The 24,042-nt window shown below is 41.8% G+C and overlaps 1 protein-coding gene and 1 long non-coding RNA gene across 2 annotated transcripts in view; one reads left to right on the forward strand and one right to left on the reverse strand.

The window, feature by feature from the left end:
- LOC135269216 (uncharacterized) overlaps positions 1–24,042 on the reverse strand; it is a 295,851-nt gene that overhangs the window by 162,560 nt on the left and 109,249 nt on the right. The gene's annotated exons all lie outside the window — the stretch shown is intronic.
- On the forward strand, positions 5,077–7,504 carry MAGEE2 (MAGE family member E2). Its single transcript, XM_012455769.2, has 2 exons — positions 5,077–5,141; positions 5,332–7,504. The coding sequence occupies exon 2, from the start codon at positions 5,438–5,440 to the stop codon at positions 7,007–7,009; it is 1,572 nt and encodes a 523-aa protein (XP_012311192.1). The 5' UTR covers positions 5,077–5,141; positions 5,332–5,437; the 3' UTR covers positions 7,010–7,504.

Consider the following 24,042-nt stretch of genomic DNA (forward strand, 5'->3'; position numbering starts at 1 on the left):
CAATGCCACAGCCAATATCATACTGAATGGGCTAAAACTGGAAGCATTCCCTTTGAAAACTGGCACAAGACAAGGACACCCTCTCTCACCACTCCTATTCAAAATAGTTTTGGAAGTTCTGGCTAGGGCCATCAGCAAAGATAAAGAAATAAAGATTGTTCAAATAGGAAGAGAAGATGACAAATTGTCCCTGTTTGCAGATGACATGATGGTATATTTAGAAAACACCATCATCTCAGCCCAAATTCTCCTTAAGCTAATAAGCAACTTCAGCCAAGTCTCAGGATACAAAATCAATGTGCAAAAATCACAAGCATTCCTATACACCAATAATAAACAAACAGCCAAATCATGAGTGAACTCCCATTCACAATTGCTACAAAGACAATAAAATACCTAGGAATACAACTAACAAGCGATATGAAGGACCTCTTCAAGGAGAACTACAAACCACTGCTCAAGAAAATAAGAGAGGACACTAACAGATGGAAAAACATTCCATGCTCATGGTTAGGAAGAATCAATATTGTGAAAATGGCCATACTGCCCAAAGTAATGTATAGATTCAATGCTATCCCCATCAAGCTACCAATGACCTTCTTTACAGAACTGGAAAATACCACCTTATACTTCTTATGGAACCAAAAGAGAGCCCGCATAGCCAAGACAATCCTAAGGAAAAAGAACAAAGGTAGAAGCATCATGCTACCTGACTTCAAACTATACTTACAAGCCTACAGCAATTAAAACAGCATGGTACTGGTACCAAAACAGAGATAGAGACAAATGGAACAGAACAGAGGCCTCGGAAGTAATGGCACACATCTACAACCATCTGATCTTTGACAAACCTGACAAAAACAACCAATGGGGAAATGATTCCCTGTTTAATAAATGGTGTTGGGAAAACTGGCTACCAATGTGCAAAAGCAGAAACCAGACCCCTTCCTCACACCTTACACTAAAATTAACTCCAGATAGGTTAAAGATTTAAACATCAGACCTACCACCATAAAAACCCTAGAGGAAAACCTAGGCAATACCATTAAGGACATAGGCATAGGCAAGGACTTCATGACTGAAAAACCAAAAGCAATGGCAACAGAAGTCAAAATAGACAAATGGGATCTAATTAAACTTAACCATTTCTGCACAGCAAAAGAAACAATCATCAGAGTGAACTGGCAACCAATAGAATGGGAAAAAATTTTTGCAGTCTACTTATCTGACAAAAGGCTAGTATCCAGAATGTACAAAGAGGTAAAGAAGATTTACAAGAAAAAAACAAACCCATTCAAAAGTGGGCAAAAGATATGAACAGACACTTTTCAAAAGAAGACGTTTATGCATCCAACAAACATATGAAAAAATGCTCAACATCCCTGGTCATTAGAGAAATGCAAATCAAAACCACATTGAGGTAACATCTCATGCCTGTTAGAATGGAGATCATTAAAAAATCTGGAGACAACAGATGCTGGAGAGGATGTGGGAAAATAGGAACACTTTTACACTGTTGGCGGGAGTGTAAATTAGTTCAACCATTGTGGAAGACAGTGTGGCGATTCCTCAAGGATCTAGAAATAGAAATTGCATTTGACCCTATAATCCCATTACTGGGTGTAAACCCAGTGAATTATAAATCGTTCTATTATAAGGACACATGCACACATATGTTCATTGAGGCACTGTTTACAATAGCAAACACCTGGAACCAACCCAAATGCCCATCAATGATAGACTGGATAAAGAAAATGTGCACATATACACCATGGAATACTATGCAGCCATAAAAAGATGAGTTCATGTCCTTGGTAGGGATATGGATGAATCTGGAAACCATCATTCTCAGCAAACTGAAACAAGAACAGAAAACCAAACACTGCATGTTCTCACTCATAGGTGGGAGTTGAACAATAAAAACACATGGGCACAGGGAGGGGAACATCACATAGTGGGGTCTGTTGGGGGTAGGAGGGCTGGGGAGGGACAGTGGAGTGTGGGGAGGTTAGGGAGGGATACATTGGGAGAAATGCCTGATGTAGGTGATAGGGGGATGAAGGCAGTGAACAACCATGGCCAGTGTGTACCTATGAAACAATCCTACAAGATCTGCACATGTACCCCAGAACTTAAAGTAAAATAAAATAAATTTTAAAAAAGAAATTATTATACTCTACAGAGAGCATAAATTGATGCAAGAATTTTGAAAAACTCTCTGGTAATATATATGAAAACTGAAAATATACATACTTATAACCTAGTAATTTTACTCATAGACTTATTTTCAACATAAATATACACATAAGCTAAAATAAAAATGTAAAACGTTTACAGCAGCATTATTTGTAATAGTCACAAATGGAAAACAAGGCAAATGCCCATCAATAGTTGACAGGACAGGTTGTGGTACATATTTATACAGTGGCAAACTGTATAGTAATGATAATGAACTAACTACTGTTATACACAAAAGGGATAAATAACACAGTGTAAAATTTTATTGGAAAAAGAGAAAGTTATGCATAACTAAATAAATATATTATGCATAACTCTACTAATATTAGTTAAAGTTTAGGTGGAGGCAAAACTGTGATGTCAGAAGTCTAAACAGGGGTTTTCTCTCAGGAAAAATGAGAGGGAAGAGATTGTGAGGAAGTGTCATGGGAGCTTCTGAGATGCTGGTAATGGTCTATTTCTTAAATGGCATCACGGTCAGATGGTATGTTAAATTTGTCATAATTTATCAGGCTCTACATTCATCATATGTTTACTTTGTGTATGCCATATTTCAGTATTAAAGTAAAAAACACTTTGTTAAAATTATTCAGGAAACAATTGTATAGAAATATAGATAGATAGATAGATAGATAATTTCAAAAGTATAAAAAGTAGTTCTGGAAGCATCAAGAAGAGTTCAGAATGGAGACCATGATCCCATCTTTTTTACATTATATTTAAAGAGTGGAAAACATGCCATATGTCACAGTCGCAAATACAGATTTTTGTTATTCATTTAACAATAAGTAGAACTTTCTAGAAACTTGTAGAATAGAATTAGTTAAGATGAGAAGTGTAGGTCAATATGGCCAGGAAGAAGATATCATGGAAGGATGTGCTGGGAAATAAAGGTGAAGATGGAGAGCCAAGTAGGGACCAACTTATTAAGGGTTTCAATGCTGTGGAACGGGATCAGGATGTCATTTCAGAGATAAGATACTGCCATTTAGTGTTGCTTTTCTTTATTACATTGGGGGAGTAGTAGGAGGTTCAACTCAAGACAAACTGAGCTGCATTTCAAGGGAAAATGTACCAATTTGTTTGTTTTGATTTGTTTTTGTTTATAACTGGAGAACTTAAAGATCCTATCTGAATTTGCCCCTGGGAAGCACTTATCTAAGACAAGGAACAGCAGCCTTTCTGGGAAAGGGTAAAGACCAGGGTAATGGACCCCATCAGATCTGACCTTAATCATACCTTTGTAGCAGCTTGGAAGATGGTGCTGGTTTCTATAACGTTCTCCCAAAAATGGATCAGCATACAAACCACACATTTCTACCTTGTAGAATATGCACATTCATTTTTGTAAACATTGATTTCTTTAGCCTAGTTTGACCAAATTCATGACCCTGAGCTACTATTTTGGTACTGAAGAAAGCACCTGGGATGTAGATAATGTCAGAGGTGAGTGACCGCCACATGTGAAGAGAAGACAGTGGCCTCTGAAGGAATTCCAGGGAGTAAGATTACTGAATGTAATGTTACCTAAAATGTAACAGTATTCATTACCATCAAGAATTTAAGGAAGAATTTCAATTGTGACTGCAGATGGCAACCCTATATAAATCATTTCTCTTTCCAATGCTCCACCTAAAAGTGCAACCATCGTAGTCTTCAACTTGATGATTGAAGTCTAGGACTACAGCTATGCTTTAGCCCAACTATTTTAGTAGTACTCTCAGAAAATAAAGGATCTCACTCCCCTCTTCCTGGCCAAAGTGTTTGGATTATGCCTCCTCAAACACACGTGTGCTTGCACATACACATATACATAAACCCTCTGAATAGCTTCTATTCTGTGCTGCCATTCCTGCCCTGTGGGCCTCAGCAAGCTTTGACATACTAAATGAAGAATAGAAAATCCAATCCTTACTGTCTAGCCACCTTCATCCTCATCTCCCCCACATTCTAGTACACTCTGGCTCTAATCACCCTGGGTGAGTGGCTGTTACACAAACTTGTACCTACACTCCTCTAGACCTTTCCTGTTGCTGTTACTTCAGGTTAGAATACTACTATAAACCCTTCCCATTTATTCATCATTTAGAGCTCAACTCCTTCTTGAGGCTTTCTTGGAAACTGCCTGCAACCCAACATACCCTAGACTAAGCTGCAATTCATTGCTTACTTCTGTGTTCGTATCACATGTTAATTGACCATCAGAGCACCTATTTTCATCTATATTATGAGTCGTGTTTACTAAATAAGGTTAAAGATAAGACGGTGTGAGAGAAAATACATATGCTTAAGACTGATAGACCTGAGTCTTGTTTATTGCTGCTTAACTTTGGAAAGGTAAATTTACCTCCCTGACCAAGTTTCCTTATCTGTAAAATGAGGATCATTAAGAGTAGCTACCTAATAGCTAGCATTATATGAACTAGTATGAAAAAAGTGAATGCTCTGCAGTGCTTGCACATAGTGCTTCAGAAGTGTTAGCTCTCATTATTTTTAACATCGCTTGAACCTACCCCAGAATGTAAGTTCCACACAAAAAGGGAAAATCACTATGTTTGCATTCTGATGTACAGCACTGTGCCTGGCATGTGGCATGTGGTCAGTAAATGTCTGTTGAGTGACTGGATGTTTTAACGAATCTGTAAAATAATTCTCATCGTTAGCATCCTCCTCCTCCCTTCCTCCACCTCCTGCTCCTCCTCTTTCTCCTCTCTGAATCCTCTACCGCGTTAGAATGGTGCTTTATGCCCCGCAGAAAAATTTCAAGTGGAGAGAGCATCACTGAACGCTCCTCATCCCTTGACCCTTTAGCTATATCTGTTACTCCCTTTCTTGAAGTCTCTTCTCTAACAAGTTCGACTTCACTAGCAACCATTTCAACCAGCTTAGCCTGCCCTTCAGAGGTGAGGGGGCGGAAATGAGAGACAAGGGGTGGAAGACAGGGAGTGGGGCGTGGCCACCACGGTGCAAAGCCTGACTGAGCCTGCGTAGGCTGCGGCAAACCTAACCGCTCTGAGGCTTGCAGTCTTTGCTGGCCAGCGCTTGTGTAGAAAGATCGCTCTTCACACCAGATCTCACTTTTGATCCTTTCAGCTCCAGCGTTTCGGGCTTCAGCTTTGTGCCGAGGCACCAACACTCCTACGGTCCTGTCTCTGACTGATCGCTGATCTCACTGTTCCCGCTCCTGTCTCCTGGAACCATGTCTCTGGTAAGCCAGAATGCACGCCACGGTAGCGCGGAGATCACTGCAGATTACGGCGACGGCCGGGGTGAAATACAAGCTACTAACGTCTCCGGGTCCCCCACCTCCTTGCTAGTCGCAGATGCCCCCCAGTGCCCTCAGGCGCCAATCAACCCTCAGTGTGTCAACACTTCCCAGGCCGTTCAGGACCCGAATGACCTGGAGGTCCTGATCGACGAGCAGTCCAGACGTTTGGGGGCGCTCAGGGTCCATGATCCTCTAGAAGACAGATCGATTGCTTTGATGAATTTCATGAGAATGAAAAGCCAGACTGAGGGGTCTATCCAGCAGTCCGAGATGCTGGAGTTTCTCAGAGAGGACTCAGATCAGTTCCCTGAGATCCTCAGACGAGCTTCAGGTCACCTGGACCGGGTCTTTGGGTTGAACCTGAGAATTATTGATCCCCAGGCTGACACCTACAATTTAGTCAGCAAACGAGGTTCCCTGATCACGGATAGGATAGCAGGGTCTCTGGACATGCCAAAAGCAGGTCTTCTGGCCCTAGTCCTAGGCCACATTCTCTTGAATGGGAACCGAGCAAGAGAAAACTCCATTTGGGATCTGCTGATAAAAGTTGATATGTGGGATGAGCCTCAGAGGAACAACAACCTCTTTGGGAACACAAGGAACCTCCTCACTACTGACTTTGTGTGCATGCGATTCTTGGAGTACTGGCCTGTGTATGGCACTAATCCCCTTGAATTTGAGTTCTTGTGGGGCTCTAGAGCCCACAGAGAAATCACAAAGATGGAAGCCCTGAAGTTTGTGTCAGACGCCCATGATGAAGAACCCTGGAGTTGGCCAGAACAATATAATAAGGCCCTGGAAGCTGACAAAACCAAAGAAAGAAGCCTGACTGCTGGTTTAGAGTTCTGGTCAGAGGACACTATGAATGATAAGGCAAATGATTTAGTCCAGTTGGCTATTAGTGTCACTGAGGAGTTGCTGCCTATACATCAGGATGAGCTATTGGCTCACACTGGCAAAGAATTTGAGGATGTGTTCCCAAATATCCTCAATAGAGCTACTCTAATTCTTGATATGTTCTACGGGTTGTCTCTGATTGAGGCTGATACCAGTGAGCACATCTACCTCCTTGTCCAGCAACCAGAATCAGAAGAAGAGCAAGTGATGCTAGAGAGCCTGGGGAGACCCACTCAAGAATATGTAATGCCAGTCTTAGGTTTGATATTCCTGATGGGCAACCGTGTCAAAGAGGGCAATGTCTGGAACATGCTTCGAAGATTTAATGTGGATCTAGAGAGAAAGCATGCCATCACCTGTAAGCTTATGAGACAGCGCTACCTGGAATGCAGACCACTGTCCTACTCTAACCCAGTTGAATATGAGCTTCTATGGGGTCCTCGAGCTCACCTTGAAACCACCAAAATGAAAGTCTTGGAGTACATGGCCAGGCTCTACAGAAAGCGACCACAGGACTGGCCAGAGCAATATAGGGAGGCTGTGGAAGATGAGGAGGCCAGAGCCAAATCTGAGGCAAATGCCATGTTCTTCCTTGGCCCCATGTGAAGTCTAGGGAATATATATCACTTCAGTTGAGTGGCATCAGTTAAAGATGCCTTGGGAAAATGGGCATTGGGGCTCTAAATTAGAAGTTGGGGAGGGTTTGGGTGGGAAGTACACATTGTGCTTGCTGTCTGAGTTCCAATTCTAATAGGATTTGCTTCCTTTTAATATACCCTTGGATTAGGTTAATGATCAATATTTATGAATTGAATTTTTCATTTGCCATCCCTGTCTTGTTTCAGTATAAAAGTTCAGATAGCTCTGTAAAATGTATTGGTAATATTTACATCTTTGAAATAATCAGTAAAATGATGTGGTACAGGAGTTAAATAACAATAACACACACACGACAAAACAAACACAAAACCACTGATTTGTGATTGCTCTTCCTTTGTGTCTACCATTGTATACATATATACAACAGTATATATGTGTGTATATATATGTATATATGACTGCCATTTACCTGTATTTGCAATAAAAGCATAATAGATTAGACACCATGCTTATTCATTTGTTTATTCTATAAGCATTTTTAAAGCACCTGCTATGCTTTGAGAACAGTGCTATGTGCTGGGAATATAAGGGTGAAAAAGACCAGCTGGGTTCCGGGGCTTAAGGGGGAGGGCTCATGAAAGTAAACCAGTAATTATATTATGCTATAGCAAATGGTATAACAGGCATAGGCTCAGAGTTCTATGAGAGTCCATAGGAATAACTCCCAACTTTAAATGCTGGGAAGGATGGTGGGAAGGTGATGGGGTCCAAGAAAAGCTGGGGAAGGTGCAGAGGTGTCAAGCCTAGATGGGTGAGAAAGTAGTCAGGAGTAGTGGTGGGGAGGATTAAGTGGTATGGATGATTGGGGGTAAGATGTGCTTTAGTGACATCTATTATGAGACCTGAGGTTGGGGAGAGGAAGAGAAGGACTGCTAGTGAAGACACAGCCAGCGTGTAAAGCACCTCTGAAGAATTTGAAAGTAGCTCAGAAAGACAATGTTGAGTTTAAGGGAGGAGTGGGAGAAATAAGTTGGTGGTAAAGGTAACAAGAGCCCATATCCTCAGAGTGACTCTTGAGAGCCAACAGTGGCCTTGCACCTTGAATCAGACTGAACAATCTACCTGGAGGAACTCTGCAGGGGATCCTCTGCCAGCGCGGTTTTTTTCAGCACCCAAGTTGTTAAGGTGAGTGTTTACATTTTGCTCTCTTCATCCTAATCCCCCTTATAGCTTCTAACCTGGCCAATAGCTCTCCACAAGCCTTTCCTAGAGAGCCAGCAGGTAACAATTTCTGAGAGGGAGCCCTGCTATACAGATGAATGTCATATGGAAAATCGCTTATTACAGAGGAAGAGCTGCTTCCTACCAGTAGTGTAGGATCTATATTTCTTCATCTCCTGGCATACACAAGCTTTCTGCCTTTTTCATCCATTTAATCACCAGGAGCTACTCCCATCTGCTACTTCCTACCAGATTGGAGATAGTTGGAAGACATTCCTCACATTTTAATCGGCCTCAGGAAGAGAACCACACAATCATTTTGCTGAGGGAGCGGGAAGGGAGAAGGAAGATATGCCCTTTTGTACCCAAAGTCTGGCCGGCTGAGATGCAGACGCCTAATTAGAGCTGTCGGCTAGGGGATGCCACTGCGCAGGCGCACTCCGTGGTTGCTAGGGCAATACAGCCCCGTCTCAGTGATCTTCCCAAGGGTAGCATTCCAAGGACTGAATGCTAAGGGCGGGGCTTCCAGCGACGAGAAAATGAGTAATTGGAGAGTATTATCTGAAAGGGTTCTTGAAAATGGGGTGGGGTGGGTTGTCAGGGGGAAGAGTATCCAATTCAAAATCTGCGACCTTGGAGCAGAGTCTTGCCTGTGCACTAAACAGCAATTCTCCCATTCTTCAGCTCCCTTGGACACTTAACCTGTACATGCTTGTAGGACGGCAGAGAGAATGGAAGCAAGCACGTTAAGCTGCCAAGTTTTTTTTTGTTTGTTTGTTTGTTTTTTTTTTTTTTTAACTCTGACTTTTTGGATTGGTGCAATTTCTTTTTTCTTTTTTTGAGATGGAGTTTTGCTCTTGTTGCCCAGGCTGGAGTGCAGTGGCACGATCTTGGCTCACTACAACCTCCGCCTCCCAGGATGAAGTGATTCTCCTGCCTCAGCCTCCCAAGTAGCTGGGATTACAGGCAAGCACCACCATGGCCGGCTAATTTTGTATTTTTAGCAGAGATGGGGTTTTGCCATGTTGGACAGGCTGGTTTCGAACTCCTGACCTCAAGTGATCCACCCGCCTTGGCCTCCCAAAGTGCTAGGATTATAGGCGTGAGCCACTGCACCCGGCCGGATTGTTGTAATTTCTGGGTCCACAAACACATCAGCTCTTTTGGGGGGATCCAGTAGAGAGAGGCAGAAATCTGCCAAGGGGAAGGTGTAGCATCTGGACCAACAATGATCAATGTAATGCCACCAATTGTTTTGAGCCAGGCACTGTACTGGGTTCTTCATGTTCTTAGATCTAATCTTTCCACCATTTCTCTAAGAAGCATTTTAATAGTACCACTTAGCATTACAGGACATTGAGACTTAACTAATATGCCTAAGGGCATACAGCCAATCAATGAGAACTGGGCATGGAGTCCAAGGAGCCCCACTCTGGGCCTGCCCTGCGTTCCCGCTCAAATTTTCTGACTCTCGGGATATAAAAGGAAAGACTGCATTGCCAGAGTGGAGAGGCAAGATGATAGCACTCAGGAGAATGCAAGTGGAGGTGAAATTTCTACAGGCTCTTCCTTGTTCCACCATTGGGGCTCCATGAGAGCTGTCTTGGTATAAAATATGCATTTCTGTCCAATCTCCCTACTCTTCTCTATGAGTCTTCTCCAGCTGAACCTCTTTAAGCCTTCAGCCTTTTCTGCTTATTTCATTCAGAGAGCATCAAATATCATTATTTCTGGAGCTTCAGAAGTGTTAAGTGATTTTTTTTGAATCCTGAAAAAACATTGACCTGAAAGAACTTCTGACTTGCCCAGGGTTGCTCAGAGTGCAAGAACAGAAGTGGGAAATAGCCCTGTGTCACAGAGACCACATGCAGTTTCCGAGAAGTGACAAGAGTGAGACTTTCAGGGCACATGACTATGGTGTGGGTAAAGGTATAATCTCTCTGTGGCCACAGCCATTCCTTTGAAGACCAAGAGAGATTTGAGTACTCTTATCTTTCAGGCACCAATTTAGAATTAACATCCCCTAAGAGAAACACTTAAGGGTGGAAGTGAGTTTCTGGTAAGCAAGACTTACAGGGAATGCTGTACAAATTACTCCAATGTAAGTCACTATTAACCCTTTAGAACACCAGGCAAAATATCTTTTTTTATCTGTGAGAACTCATTTGGGAGATGGGGAGGCCCGAGTTCATTTGCAGACTCTGTGAGTCATCAATATCCACCAAGTCTTGAAGTTTTGGCATTCTGCGGATGGCAGAATGTGTATTGGTTAGATATGGGTTCATCACCCAGTATATATTCCATCCAAAGTCCCCTTTAACCTATGATTGGGATCCTTCCTAGGGAGATAACATGGGGAATATAATCACTTTCAGTTCCTGAGTCCCAGGAGTGCCCTTTTTCAGAGATGAGTGGTTAGAAAAGCCTTTCCTGCCCTTTTTCTCCATCAGCTTCTGTATAGCACACAAGCCATCCACAAATAAACATAAAATCCAAGGAAAAGCTGAGATAGACTGGCATATGTGGATTTCAAGGCAATTCTGCCTGCTCCAAGGATTTCTGCCCCTAAATCCTCCAATACTGATTATCTAGACCAACTCATAAGTGTCTTTCATGTTCAGAAAAAAACCCCACAGTCTCCTTCCTTCCTAGAGGGAATCTCCAGCCAGTGAGATTGCTCGCTGAATAGAGTTTGTCTTCCCTCTCAGTGAGTGCTCAACAACATCTTTAGAAATTCTCTGCAGGTAGGATTTGAAGCTAGTTGCAAAAAAAAGTTGCAAAATAGTGTACACTTAAATATTAATACTTTAGCTCTAGACACCATAGGAATAAACAAGTACCTGATAAGGATGGGACACTATATTTGGAATGGTTAAGAACTCTAGATCTGGACAGTAGTGTTTCTGTCACTTACTAGCTGTATGAACTTGGGCAAGTTACTCACATCTCTTTCTAGGCCACTTAATGCTGTTTTCAAGAAATTGATAGAAAACTCTAGTCACATATCTACTATTTGATGATGTTGGAACTCTGACCCAAACCAGTTGTATCCTAGTGCAGTGATAGATATTTCCATGCCATACAACTGCTTTTAAGACTACTATTTGTCAACACCTGGGTAGCTAAAGTCAAAGAACTACTGGTTTGTTAGAATCACTAGTCTTTGTTTTCTTTAGAAAATACTTCAGGCAAATGTAAACCCTAGGTGTTTATAAATTAGTGAGGTTTAGATGCATCAAGAATATATTATTTGTAGAATCCAATACACAAGATGTTTTTATGGAAGCTTATGGGTGGTCTATTTAAGCAAACCTCAGTGCCCTGCAGGAAACCACCTGCTTACTTGCCACTCAGGGCTTGAGTCAGTGAGGATGATTTCCTTTCTAAGGGGCCAGTTAGGGAGGGAATTGGGAGCTGAGGCTTAAGGTCCAAGCAGCCTCTCTTAAACTGCTCTTCTCTTGAGAGCACCTTCTTAGGCATTGGCTAGGCAGGATAAAGTTTCTGTCCTCTAAGTGTTCACTTCTTTTGTAATATAGAAGGGAAGGAGGATAGAGAAAGGGAAGACACAAGAATAGCCATTGTTTCTAAAGCTGATCTCTCTACTTAAGATTTGCCCTGCTTAGGCAACAGCTCAGATGAGCTTATTTTCCTGTAGAGGTTACAGATAAATGGTGCCCTGAGGAAGGGCCCAGGCTGGATTGCCTCCTTCTGCAAGATAAAGAGGACTGCTGTCCTGGGAGAAGGTGTTCATCATTCCAGCTGGTAAAGGAGATCACCCTGAGATGATCAGGGTGCTCACAGGGAAAGATGATCTTGCCTGTGAGTCAGGACAGGTCTGCCCTGAGATGATCAGCTGTGGGGGCCAGGTGTGGAGAACTGGTTTCACACAGAATTGCTCCCCTTTCTCTGGAAGCCGGCTGAGGGGGGAGGGTATTGCACAAGGCCCAGGATGGAGGGAGTAAGGAAACTAATCTTTGGCAGGTTGTTAACATCAATTATTTATATAATGTCTCCTCATATAAATGTAACCATGGGCATCCTCATAGTTTCTAACAGGGGATAACTGCAGAACTCTTAGAACTAACACTTCTGTCCAAACCCCTTTTATAATGAGATCTGACTAAACTCTAGCATGGTTTTTAGCAGCCTAAGGCGAGGTCCCTATGATTAACCTCCAAACCCCTTTGACTGTCTGATAAAGTTCAATGGTACCAGGAAATATGTACTGTTCGTTCTTGCCAAAATCTGCTGATAAGACCCTGACCTCCCTTTTTTTAGAGCACTTACTGAAAATGGCTTATTACAGTGAATATTATCTCTTGCAACTCAGAAGTATCTCTCCCAAAAATCTGAGAGCCATTCCTTTGAAATGTAATCAATAAATATAGGAACTCTGTCTTCCAGTCTCTGTGGAAGTACAGAATCCTAACTTTGATAACCACCAGATAAACACAGCTGGCCTAATTGCATTTACACTAACCAATCTTTTGTAATTTTCACTTGTCTGACTCTACTGAGCCCCCAACATCACTCTCCCTTTAAAACGGCCAAACCACTTTTGCATGAATTGGAAAGGAGCTCAGCTTTTTTCAGTATTGTCAGTAGTTACTGAATAAAATCTGTTTTCACTACTTTAAGTATTTTTGACACTGGGAGGATGAATAGTAGCCAGACATGTGCTGAATAAAGAGAATTCACTCTCCAATTCTGAGAGGGAAAAACCTAATTAGGCCCTGAAGTGACTAGTAAAGCCAGTATCTCTTTTCTAGATAGGCTTGTTGCCTAGTCCACTGACAAGGAACCACACCCAGCTCAGCCCAGCCCAGCCCAGTCCCCAGGTAGTTCCATTTGAGGCTGTCCTGCCCCTTGAAACCCCTATATACTGGATAGGCCCCAAGATGTCAGGCCTACCTGAAGACCACTTACCCAGTTCAATTTAATAAGCAATTTCAAAACACTTGTTATATGCTGGCCTTATTGTATTAGACACTGGAGTACAGGGATGAATTAGATGTGACCCCCATCTAATCTGTGTTCCAACTCACTGCTCAGCCTTGAGTCTGTGAAAATATATGAGCAATCTGTTAGCGGTTTTATTTCAATGCATACCTGTTTCATTTATAAAATTTCCAATTGTTCCTTTTTAAAAATATACCTTATTTTTAAAGAAGATTCCTGTTCTTATGGATTCTGGTCCCTTTTCATCTCTTTCAATATTTAAAACAGATTTATTTTTAAAGTTATTTTTACATTGATCTACTATTGTGCATTTATTAGTTGTGAATTCTGCTATTTGTTGAGTCTGACATTATCTAACACTTCAAACCATAAAACTACTACAAGAAAATGTCACAGAAATTCTCCAAGACACTGGACTAGGCAAATATTTGAGTAGTACCTTAGAAGCACAGGCAACCAAAGCAAAAATGGATAAATGAGATAATATTTAGTTTAAGAAAACTTCTAAAAATTGGAAGCAAGGTGGCTTACTCAATGCAACCAAGAGAAACATCTGCCACCAAGAGACTAGGACGTTGGGAAGACTGGCACACTCCAAGCATATATTTGGAGGGAAGACAATGAGAATGGATGGAAGAAAAACAGATGCTGAGCTGTAGGGAAAGGAAGCTGCGAACCCTGCAAGGGGCTTCCATGCACTGGGACATGTTCCTAGCCACCAACAATTCCCAGGGAAAAGGCAACTTGAGCAGGTGAGGAGCAACCTGCTCATGCCATAGATCTCTGGAATTCTAGCAGTAGGAGACCCCATAACCTGCATGGACACTTGTGCTGGCAGGCAGAGCTGCTTAGAGAACTGGTAGAGGCAGAAGACCAGCCAGTGTGGAACCCAAAGGATTTGGCGTATGCGTGCCTTCAGTGGAGCACAGCCAGGGATGTCTATTCCCCAAGGCTCACCTCTACTCCCCTAGGAGACTTTAGCCTTAGGGAAACTGTTGGGTCTGAACAGAGCAAGATGATCGTGCCTGTGAGCCAAGACTAGTCCAACCTAAGAAAACTCCAGTTTGCTGACCTCTTCTGGGGCCTCAGCATGGCTGCACATACTTGCAGTGCAGCCTTTGATGCCCAGCTAGAGTGCCTCCTGGAGACTCACATCACAGCTCCTGCACTGGCAGACCATGCCTGACCTTTGCAGAGCTCTAGAAAAGCAGCTCCTAATGTCATACACAAGCCCACACACACAGTCCCCTCACTACAGCCTCCTCTGTACCCCTTTGGTGGCACAAATTTGCCCACGGCTACCCCTGACATTGCTTCATCAGTACATTTGCATGCTGGTCTGCTTCATCTCCCTTCCCTGCCAGCATGCAAGCATATATGCACCCCACTATGTCACTACTATGAATGTGAGCAACCCTGCGCACTCCTGCTGCACCGCCATTGCTTGCATGAATGTGAGCACAGAGACCAGCAGCCCTGGCCCCCATACTGTGTTGCCATTGCTGCTGGTGTGAATGCATGCATGGAGGGCACTAGCCTCATATCTGCCAGTGCCATGCTTCCACACCAACACTGCCACCAACATGAATGCATCAATTGACATTAGTGGCTCCACTCCTCTCACATATGGTGCCACCACCACTGCTACTGTAAATGCCCACATGGAAGATGGCAACCCTGTGCCTTCCAGACCCCTTTTCCAGCAAATGAGTGTGCACCATGCTGTGATTCCATTGCTGCTAGCATATGGGAATTAGCATAGATTCCACTGCCACTACCCACTAAGTGTTTGATTGGCACCATCCATTGAAGTGTTGTAACCAGCAACCTGGGAATACATCAACCCCTCTAGAGCAGCAGGTTCCTAATATCAAGAAGACAATGAACAAAGGTGAGGACACAATACCAGCACCCCACCCCAGAGTTAGTGCATGAGGCCCAGGAGTCCTGAGGTGAGCATTGGCCTCCTAAAATATTCCAGAAAGAAAGTCTCTTTACTGAATCTACCACAACCAAACCCCTAAGGACATCAAAGAAGACCAAATTAAAAAAAAAAAAAAAACCTATTCAAAAAAACAGCAATGTCAATTATTGAAAAAACATCTGCCCACAAAGATGAGAAAAAAAGCAGATCGAAGGAGGAAGATCCAAGATGGCCACTTAGGAGCAGCTCAGGATTGCAGCTCCCAGTGAAAGTGCAGAAGGTGAGTGAACGCTGCATTTCCAGACAGATTTTTATTGCCCACAGACCAGGAGAATCCCAGGTGGAGGAGCCCCACTGGTCGCCAGCGTGGCTGTTTTGGCTCACGCGGCTGTTTTGGCCAGCGCGGCAGTTTTGCCTGCACCCCAGCGTGGCAGTTCACCGTACATAACACACTGGTCTGGGTCTGATGAGTGGAGGTCCGGGAAGCCACAGTCGCCCATTCATCTGATTAAAAAATGGGACTGAAACAGGGAGCTAGGCCAGGAGATTCCCGGGCAAAAAAAAAAAGCCCCACGAATCTCAGTGCTGCTGTTTCAGCCAGCTCAGTGGGTGGCCGCACAGGAAAGCACACAGATCCCAGTGCCTTTTCAGCAGGTGAGAGAGTTGACTGTTCAAATAAAAGAAAAAAAAAGGCTCTGAGGCAGGGAGGCAGGTGATCAGGCTCAGCTGGTCCCACCCCTCCACACACAAAAAAATAGCAATTGAAAATGCTCTGGGTTGAGAGCTTCACAGCAAGCACAGCTGAACCTGGGACGGTCCAGCTCTGTGGGGGAGGGGCATCTGCCATTACCGAGGTACTCCACAACTATGGAGGTAGTCCGCCTTTGCTGAGGCAGCCCGCCGTTGCCGAGGCAACACGCCATTACAGAGAGAGTCCACCATTACAGAGGTGGGCCACCATTGCCAAGGCAGTTCTAACTATACCCATATAAACAGGACTGCGGGGAAGTTCACATGGCAGCTGGGCAGAGCCCACAGCAGCACAGCAAAGCCTCTGCAGGCAGACAGTGACTAGCCTGCCTCCTTGCTGGGCAGAGCAGCTCTGATAAAAAGACAGCAGCACAACAGAAACTCATAAATAAAGCCCTAACTCCCCGGGACAGAGCATCTGGGGTAAAAAAGGGGTGTATGAGTTCAGCTGCAGCAGACTTAAATGTACCTGCCCAGCAGCTCTGAATGAACAATGGAGCTCACAGCTCAGCATTTGAGCTCCTATAAAGGACAGACTGCCTCCTCAAGTAGCCCCCTGACTCCCGTATATCCGGAGTCACCTCATAAAGGAGAGATCAGACTGACATTTGGCAGGCATCCTTCTGGGACAAAGATAGCAGAGAAGAAACAAGTAGCAACCCTTACTGTTCTTCAGCTGCTGCAGGTAACCCCAGGCAAGCAGGGCCTGGAGTGAACCTCAGCAGTCCGACAGGAGAGGGGGCAAACTGTTAGAGGAAAACTAATCAACAGAAATAACTTCATCATCAGCAAACTAGACGTCCACTCAGAGACCCAATCAGAAAGTTAACAACTACAAAGACCACAGGTGGATAAATCCACAAACATGGGAAGAAAACAGCACAAAAAGGATGAAAACACTGGAAACTGGAACACCTATCCTCCTACAGAGGATCACAACTCCTCACCAGCAAGGAACAAGGCTAGATGAAGAATGAGTGTGATGAAATGACAGAATCAGGCTTCAGAAGGTGGGTAATAAGAAACTTCTGTGAGCTAAAAGAACATGTTCTAACCCAATGCAAAGAAACTAAGAATCTTGAAAAAAGATTTGAGGAAATGCTAATGAGAATGGACAACTTAGAGAGGAATATAAGTGAATTGATGGAACTGAAAAACACAATGCGAGAACTTTGTGAAGCATGCACAAGTTTCAACAGCCGAATTGACCAAGCAGAAGAAAGGATATCAGAGGTCAAAGATCAACTCAATGAAATAAAATGAGAAGGCAAGATTAGAGAAGAAAGGCCAAAAAGGAATGAACAAAGTTTCCAAGGAATATGGGATTATGTGAAAAGACCTAAACTACATTTGATAGGTGTACCTGAATGTGATGAAGAGAATGAATCCAAGCTGGAAAATACTCTTCAGGATATTATCCAGGAAAACTTCCCCAACCTAGCAAGGCAGGCCAATATTCAAGTCCAGGAAATACAGAGAACACCACAAATATATTCCTCAAGAAGAGCAACCCCAAGGCACATAATCGTCAGATTCACCAGGGTTGTAATGAAGGAGAAAATGCTAAGGGCAGCCAGAAAGAAAGGTCAGGTTACCCACAAAGGGAAGCCTATCAGACTTACAGCAGATCTCTCAGCAGAAACCCTACAAGCCAGAAGAGAGTGGGGGCCAATATTCAACATCCTTAAAGAAAAGAACTTTCAACCCAGAATTTCATATCCAGCCAAACTAAGCCTCATAAGTGAAGGAAAAATAAAATCCTTTGCGAACAAGCAAGTACTCAGAGATTTCATCACCACCAGGCCTGCTTTACAAGAGCTCCTGAAAGAGGCACTACACATAGAAAGGAACAATCAGTACCAGCCACTCCAAAAACATACCAAATGGTAAAGAGCATCAACACAATGAAGAATCTGCATCAACTGACGGACAAAACACCCAGCTAGCATCATAATGGGAGGATTAAATTCACACATAACAATATTAACCCTAAATGTGAATGAACTAAATGCCCTCATCAAAAGAAAGAGACTGGCAAATTGGATAAAAAGCCAAAACCCATCAGTGTGCTGTATCCAGGAAACCCATCTCACATGCAAGGATACCCAAAGGCTCAAAATAAAGGAATGGAGGGAGATTTACCAAGCAAAAGAGAGTAAAAAAAAGCAGGAGTTGCAATTCTCATCTCTGATAAAGTACACTTTAAAGCAACAAAGATCAAAAGAGACAAAGAAGGACATTACATAATGGTAAAAGGATCAATGCAACAAGAAGAGCTAATGACTCTATATATATATGCATCCAATACAGGAGCACCCAGATACATAAGGCAAGTTCTTAATGACTTACAAAGAGACTTAGACCCCCCAAACAATAATAGTGGGAGACTTTAACACACCATTGTCAATGTTAGACAGATCAATGAGACAGAAAATTAACAAGGATATCCAGGGCTTGAACTCAGACCTGGACCAAGCAAACCTAATAGACATTTACAGAACTCTTCACCCCAAATCCACAGAATGTACATTCTTATCAGCACCACATCACACCTACTCGAAAATTGACCACATAATTGGAAGTAAATCACTCCTCAGCAAATGCAAAAGAATGGAAATCATAACGAACAGTCTCTGAGAGCACAATGCAATCAAATTAAAACTCAGAATTCAGAAACTAACTCAGAACTGCACAGCTTCATGGAAACTGAACAACTGGCTCTTGAATGTTGACTGGATAAACAATGAAATGAAGGCAGAAATAAAGATGTTCTTCGAAACCAACGAGAATGAAGACACAACATATCAGAATCTCTGGGGCACATTTAAAGCAGTCTCTAGAGGAAAATATATAGCAATAAGTGCCCACATGAGAAGCAACGAGAGATCTAAAATTGACACCCTATCATAAAAATTGAAAGAGCTAGAGGAGCAAGGTAAAAAAAACTCAAAACCTTGCAGAAAAGAAGAAATAACTAAGATCAGAGCAGAACTGAAGGAGATACAGACACAAAAAGCCCTTCAAAAAATTAATAAATCCAGGAGCTGGTTTTTTGAAAACATCCACAAAATAGACAGACCACTAGCCAGATTAATAAAAAAGAAAAGAGAGAATAACCAAATAGATGCAATAAAAAACGATAAAGGGGATATCATCACATATTCCACAGAAATTCAAACCATGATCAGAGATTATTACAAACAACTCTATGCACATAAACCAGGAAACATGGAAGAAATGGATAAATTCCTGGACAGTTGCCTCCTCCCAAGCCTAAACCACGAAGAAGCCGAAACCCTGAATAGACCCATAACAAGGTCTGAAGCTGAGGCAGCAATAAAGAGCCTACCATCCAAAAAAAGCCCAGGTTCAGATGGATTCACAGCTGAATTCTACAAGTCATACAAAGAGGAGCTGGTACCATTCCTTCTGAAACTATACCAAATAATCCAAAAAGAAGGAATCCGTCCCAAATCATTTTATGAGACCAACATCATCCTGTTACCAAAACCCGGCAGAGACTCAACAAGAAAAGAAAACTTCAGGCCAATATCCATGATGAACATAGATGCAAAAATCTTCAATAAACTACTGGCAAGCCGATTCCAACAGCACATCAAAAAGCTTATCCACCATGATAAAGTAGGATTCATCCCAGGGATGCAAGGCTGGATCAACACACACAAGTCTATAAACGTAATTCACCACATAAACAGAATCAAAGACAAAAACCACATGATTATCTCAATCAACTCACAGAAGGCCTTTGACAAAATTCAACAGCTCTTTATGCTAAAAACCCTCAATAAAGTAAGCATTGATGGAACGTATCTCAAAATAATAAAAGCTATTTATGACAAACCAACAGCCAATATCATAATGAATGCGCAAAAACTGGAAGCATTCCCTTTGAATTCTGGCACTAGACAAGGATGCCCTCTCTCACCACTCCTATTCAATATAGTTCTGGAAGTTCTAGCCAGAGCAATCAGGCAAGAAAAAGAAATAAAGTGTATTCAAATAGGAAAGGAGGAAGTCAAATTGTCTCTATTTGCAGATGACATGATTGTATACCTAGGAGACCCCATCGTCACAGGCCAAAATCTCCTGAAACTGATAAGCAACTTCAGTAAAGTCTCAGGATACAAAATCAATGTGCAAAAATCACAAGCATTCCTATACACCAATAACAGACTTAAAGAGAGCCAAATCAAGAACAAACTGCCATTCACAATTGCTACAAAGAGAATAAAATACTAGAAATACAACTACAAGGAATGTAAAGGACCTCTTCAAGGAGAACTACAAACCACTGCTCAATGAAATAAGAGAAGACACAAACAGATGGAGAACCATTCCATGTTCATGGTTAGGAAGAATCAATATCATGAAAATGTCCATACGCCCCAAAGTAATTTACAGATTCAATGCTATCCCCATCAAGCTACCAAAGACCTTCTTCACAGACCTGAAAAAATCCACCTTAAACTTCATATGGAACCAAAAGAGAGCCCGCATAGCCAAGTCACTTCTAAGCAAAAAGAACAAAGCGGGAGGCATCACACTACCAGACATCAAACTATACTACAAGGCTACAGTAATCAAAACAGCATGGTACTGGTACCAAAACAGAGATATAGACCAATGGAACAGAACAGAGGCCTCGGAGGCAACACAACATATCTACAACCATCAGATCTTTGAAAAACCTGACAAAAACCAGCAAGGGGGAAAGGATTCCCTGTTTAATAAGTGGTGTTGGGAAAACTGGATAGCCATATGCAGAAAGCAGAAAATGGACCCATTCCTGACACCTTACACTAAAATTATCTCCAGATGGATTAAAGACTTAAACATAAGACCTAACACCATCAAAACCCTAGAAGAAAACCTAGGCAAAACCATTCAGGACATAGGCGTAGGCAAGGACTTCATGACCAAAACACCAAAAGCATTGACAACAAAAGCCAAAATAGACAAATGGGACCTGATCAAACTCCACAGCTTCTGCACTGCAAAAGAAACAGTCATTAGAGTGAATTGGCAAGCAACAGAATGGGAAAAAATATTTGCAGTTTACTCATCTGACAAAGAGCTGATATCCAGAATTTACCATGAGCTAAAGCAGATTTACAAAAAAAAAGACAAGCCTATTCAAAAGTGGGCAAAGGATATGAACAGACACTTTACAAAAGAAGACATATATGAGGCCAGAAAACATATGAAAAAATGCTCATCATCACTGGTCATTAGAGAAATGCACATCAAAGCTACATTGAGATAGCATCTCATGCTAGTTAGAATGGCAATCATTAAAAAATCTGGAGACAACAGATGCTGGAGAGGATGTGGAGAAATAGGAACACTTTTACACTGTTGGTGAGAGTGTAAATTAGTTCAACCATTGTGGAAGACAGTGTGGCGATTCCTCAAGGACCTAGAAATATAAATTCCATTTGACCCAGCAATCCCATTACTGGGTATATATCCAAAGGATTTTAAATCTTTCTACTATAAGGACACATGCACAGGAATGTTCATTGCAGCACAGTTTACAATAGCAAACACCTGGAACCAACCCAAATGCCCATTGATGATAGACTGGACAGGGAAAATGTGGCACATATACACTATGAAATATTATGCAGCCATCAAAACCATGAGTTCGTGTCCTTTGTAGGGACATGGATGAAACTGGAAACCATCATTCTCAGCCAACTGACACAAGAACAGAAAATCAAACACTGCATGTTCTAACTCATAGGTGGGTGTTGACCAATGAGAACACACAGACACAGGGAGGGGAGCACTACACACTGAGGTCTCTTGGGGGGAAATAGGGGAGGGGACAGCGGGGGGTGGGGAGTTGGGGAGAGATATCATGGGGATAAATGCCAGATATAGGTGAAGTGGAGGAAGGCAGCAAATCACACTGTCATGTATGCACCTATGCAACAATCTTGCAGGTTCTTCACATGTACCCAAAAACCTAAAATACAATAAAAAAATATAAATAAATAAATAAATAAATATAAATAAATAAAAGAAAAGAAAAGGAAAGAAAAAAAGCAGATCAAGAAGTCTGGCAACTAAGAAAGCCACAGTGTCTTCTTCCCTTCAAAATACTGGGCTAGTTTTGAGAAATGATTCTTAGCCAGGCTAAAATCGGAGAAATTAGGGAAATAGAATTCAGAATAGGGATATGAATGGCGACTCTTTAAATTCAGGATAAAGTCAAAATCTAGTTCAAGGATTCTAAGATATACAATAAAATGATAAAAGAGATGAAAGGCAATATGAGTTTTTTTTAGAAAGAATTAAAGTGATATGATAAAGTTTAAAAACTAACTTTAAGAATTTCACAGTGCAATCACAGTATGAATAGCTGAATTAACCAAGATGAGGAATCAATCTCAGGGCTCAAAAACTGACTCTCTGAAATAACTCTCTCAACCAAAATAAAGATAAATAAATAGAGGAGTATAAACAAGCCTCCACAAAATATAGGATTACCTAAAGAGACCAAAACTATGACCTATATGTATCCCTAAAGAAAGAAAGGGAAAGGAAGCAACTTCGAAAACATATTTGAAAACATCATCCATGAAAATTTTTCAAACCTCCCTAGAGAGACCAATATTCAATTTGGGAAATGCAACCCACCCTTATGAAATACTACACAAGAAGTCTATCCCCAAGACAAACAGTCATCAGATTCTTAAAGCAAAATATGAAGGAAAAACTGTTAAAGGCAGATAGAGAGAAGGGGTAGGTCACCTACAAGCGGAACACCGTCAGACTAACAGTAAGCCTTCCAACAGAAACCCTATGAGCCAGAAGAGATTAGAGGCTGGTATTCAGGATTCTTAAAGAAAAGAATTTCCAACCAATAATTTCATATTTGGCCAAACTAAACTTCATATGTGAAAGAGAAATTAAATCCTTTTCAGACAAGCAAATGCTAGGGGAATTTATTACCACCAGACTTGCCTTACATGACATCCCAAACACAGTGCTGCATGTGGCAATAAAAGATCATTACTGCCCATTACATAAAAGCACCTAAATACATAGACCAGTGATACTAAATAGCAACCACATAAACAAGTGTGAATAATAATCAGCTACCAAGAATAGATCAATAACAAGGGCTGAAGTAGAGGCAGCAATCAATAGCCTGCCAACCAAAAAAAGTCCAGGTCCAGATGGGTTAACAGCCGAATTCTACCAGATGTACAATGAGGAGCTGGTTCCATTCCTTATAAAACTGTATCAAACAATACAAAAGGAGGAAATCTTCCCTAACTCATTTTATGAGACCAAAAACATCCTGATATCAAAACCAGGCAGAGATGCTACTAAAAAAGGAAACTTCAGGCCAATATCCATGATGAACATTGACACAAAAATCCTCAATAAAATACTGGCAAATAGATTGCAACAGCACATCAAAAAGCTTATCCATCACGATGAAGTAGGCTTCATCCAAGGATGCAAGACTAGTTCAAAATATGCAAATCCATAAATATAATCCATCATATAAATGGAACCAAAGACAAAAACCACATGATTATCTCAATAGATGCAGAGAAGGCCTTCGACAAAATTCAACTTCATGCTAAAAAGTCAATAAACTAGGTATCGATGGAACATATCATAAAATGACAAAAGCCATTTATGACAAGCCTACAGCCTATATCCTACTGAATGGGCAAAAACTAGAAGAATTCCCTTTGAAATCTGGCACTAGACAAGGATGCCCTCTCTCACCACTCCTATTCAATATACTATTGGAAATTCTAGCGAGAGCAATCAGGCAAGAAAAAGAAATAAAGGGCATTCAAATAGGAAAGGAGGAAGTCAAACTGTCTCTATTTGCAGATGATATGATTGTATATCTAAAAGACCCCATCATCTCAGCCCAAAATCTTTTCAAACTGATAATCAACTTCAGCAAAGTCTCAGGATACAAAATCAATGTGCAGAAATCACAAGCATTCCTATATACCAGTAACAGACAAACAGAGAGCCAAATCAAGAGAGAACTTGCATTCACAACTGCTACAAAGAGAATAAAATACCTAGGAATACAACTAACAAAGGATGTAAAGGACCTCTTCAAGGAGAACTACAAACCACTGCTCAACGAAATAAGAGAGGACACAAACAGATGGAAAAACATTCC

Source organism: Aotus nancymaae, unplaced genomic scaffold, assembly GCF_030222135.1.
Source record: "Aotus nancymaae isolate 86718 unplaced genomic scaffold, 86718_ANA_hifiasm-v0.15.2.pri h1tg000004l, whole genome shotgun sequence".
Taxonomy (NCBI): domain Eukaryota; kingdom Metazoa; phylum Chordata; class Mammalia; order Primates; family Aotidae; genus Aotus; species Aotus nancymaae.

What these genes read in the sequence shown, in the direction of transcription:
- MAGEE2 (XM_012455769.2), top strand. Translation starts at nt 5,438, where the DNA reads ATGTCTCTGGTAAGCCAGAATGCACGCCACGGTAGCGCGGAGATCACT.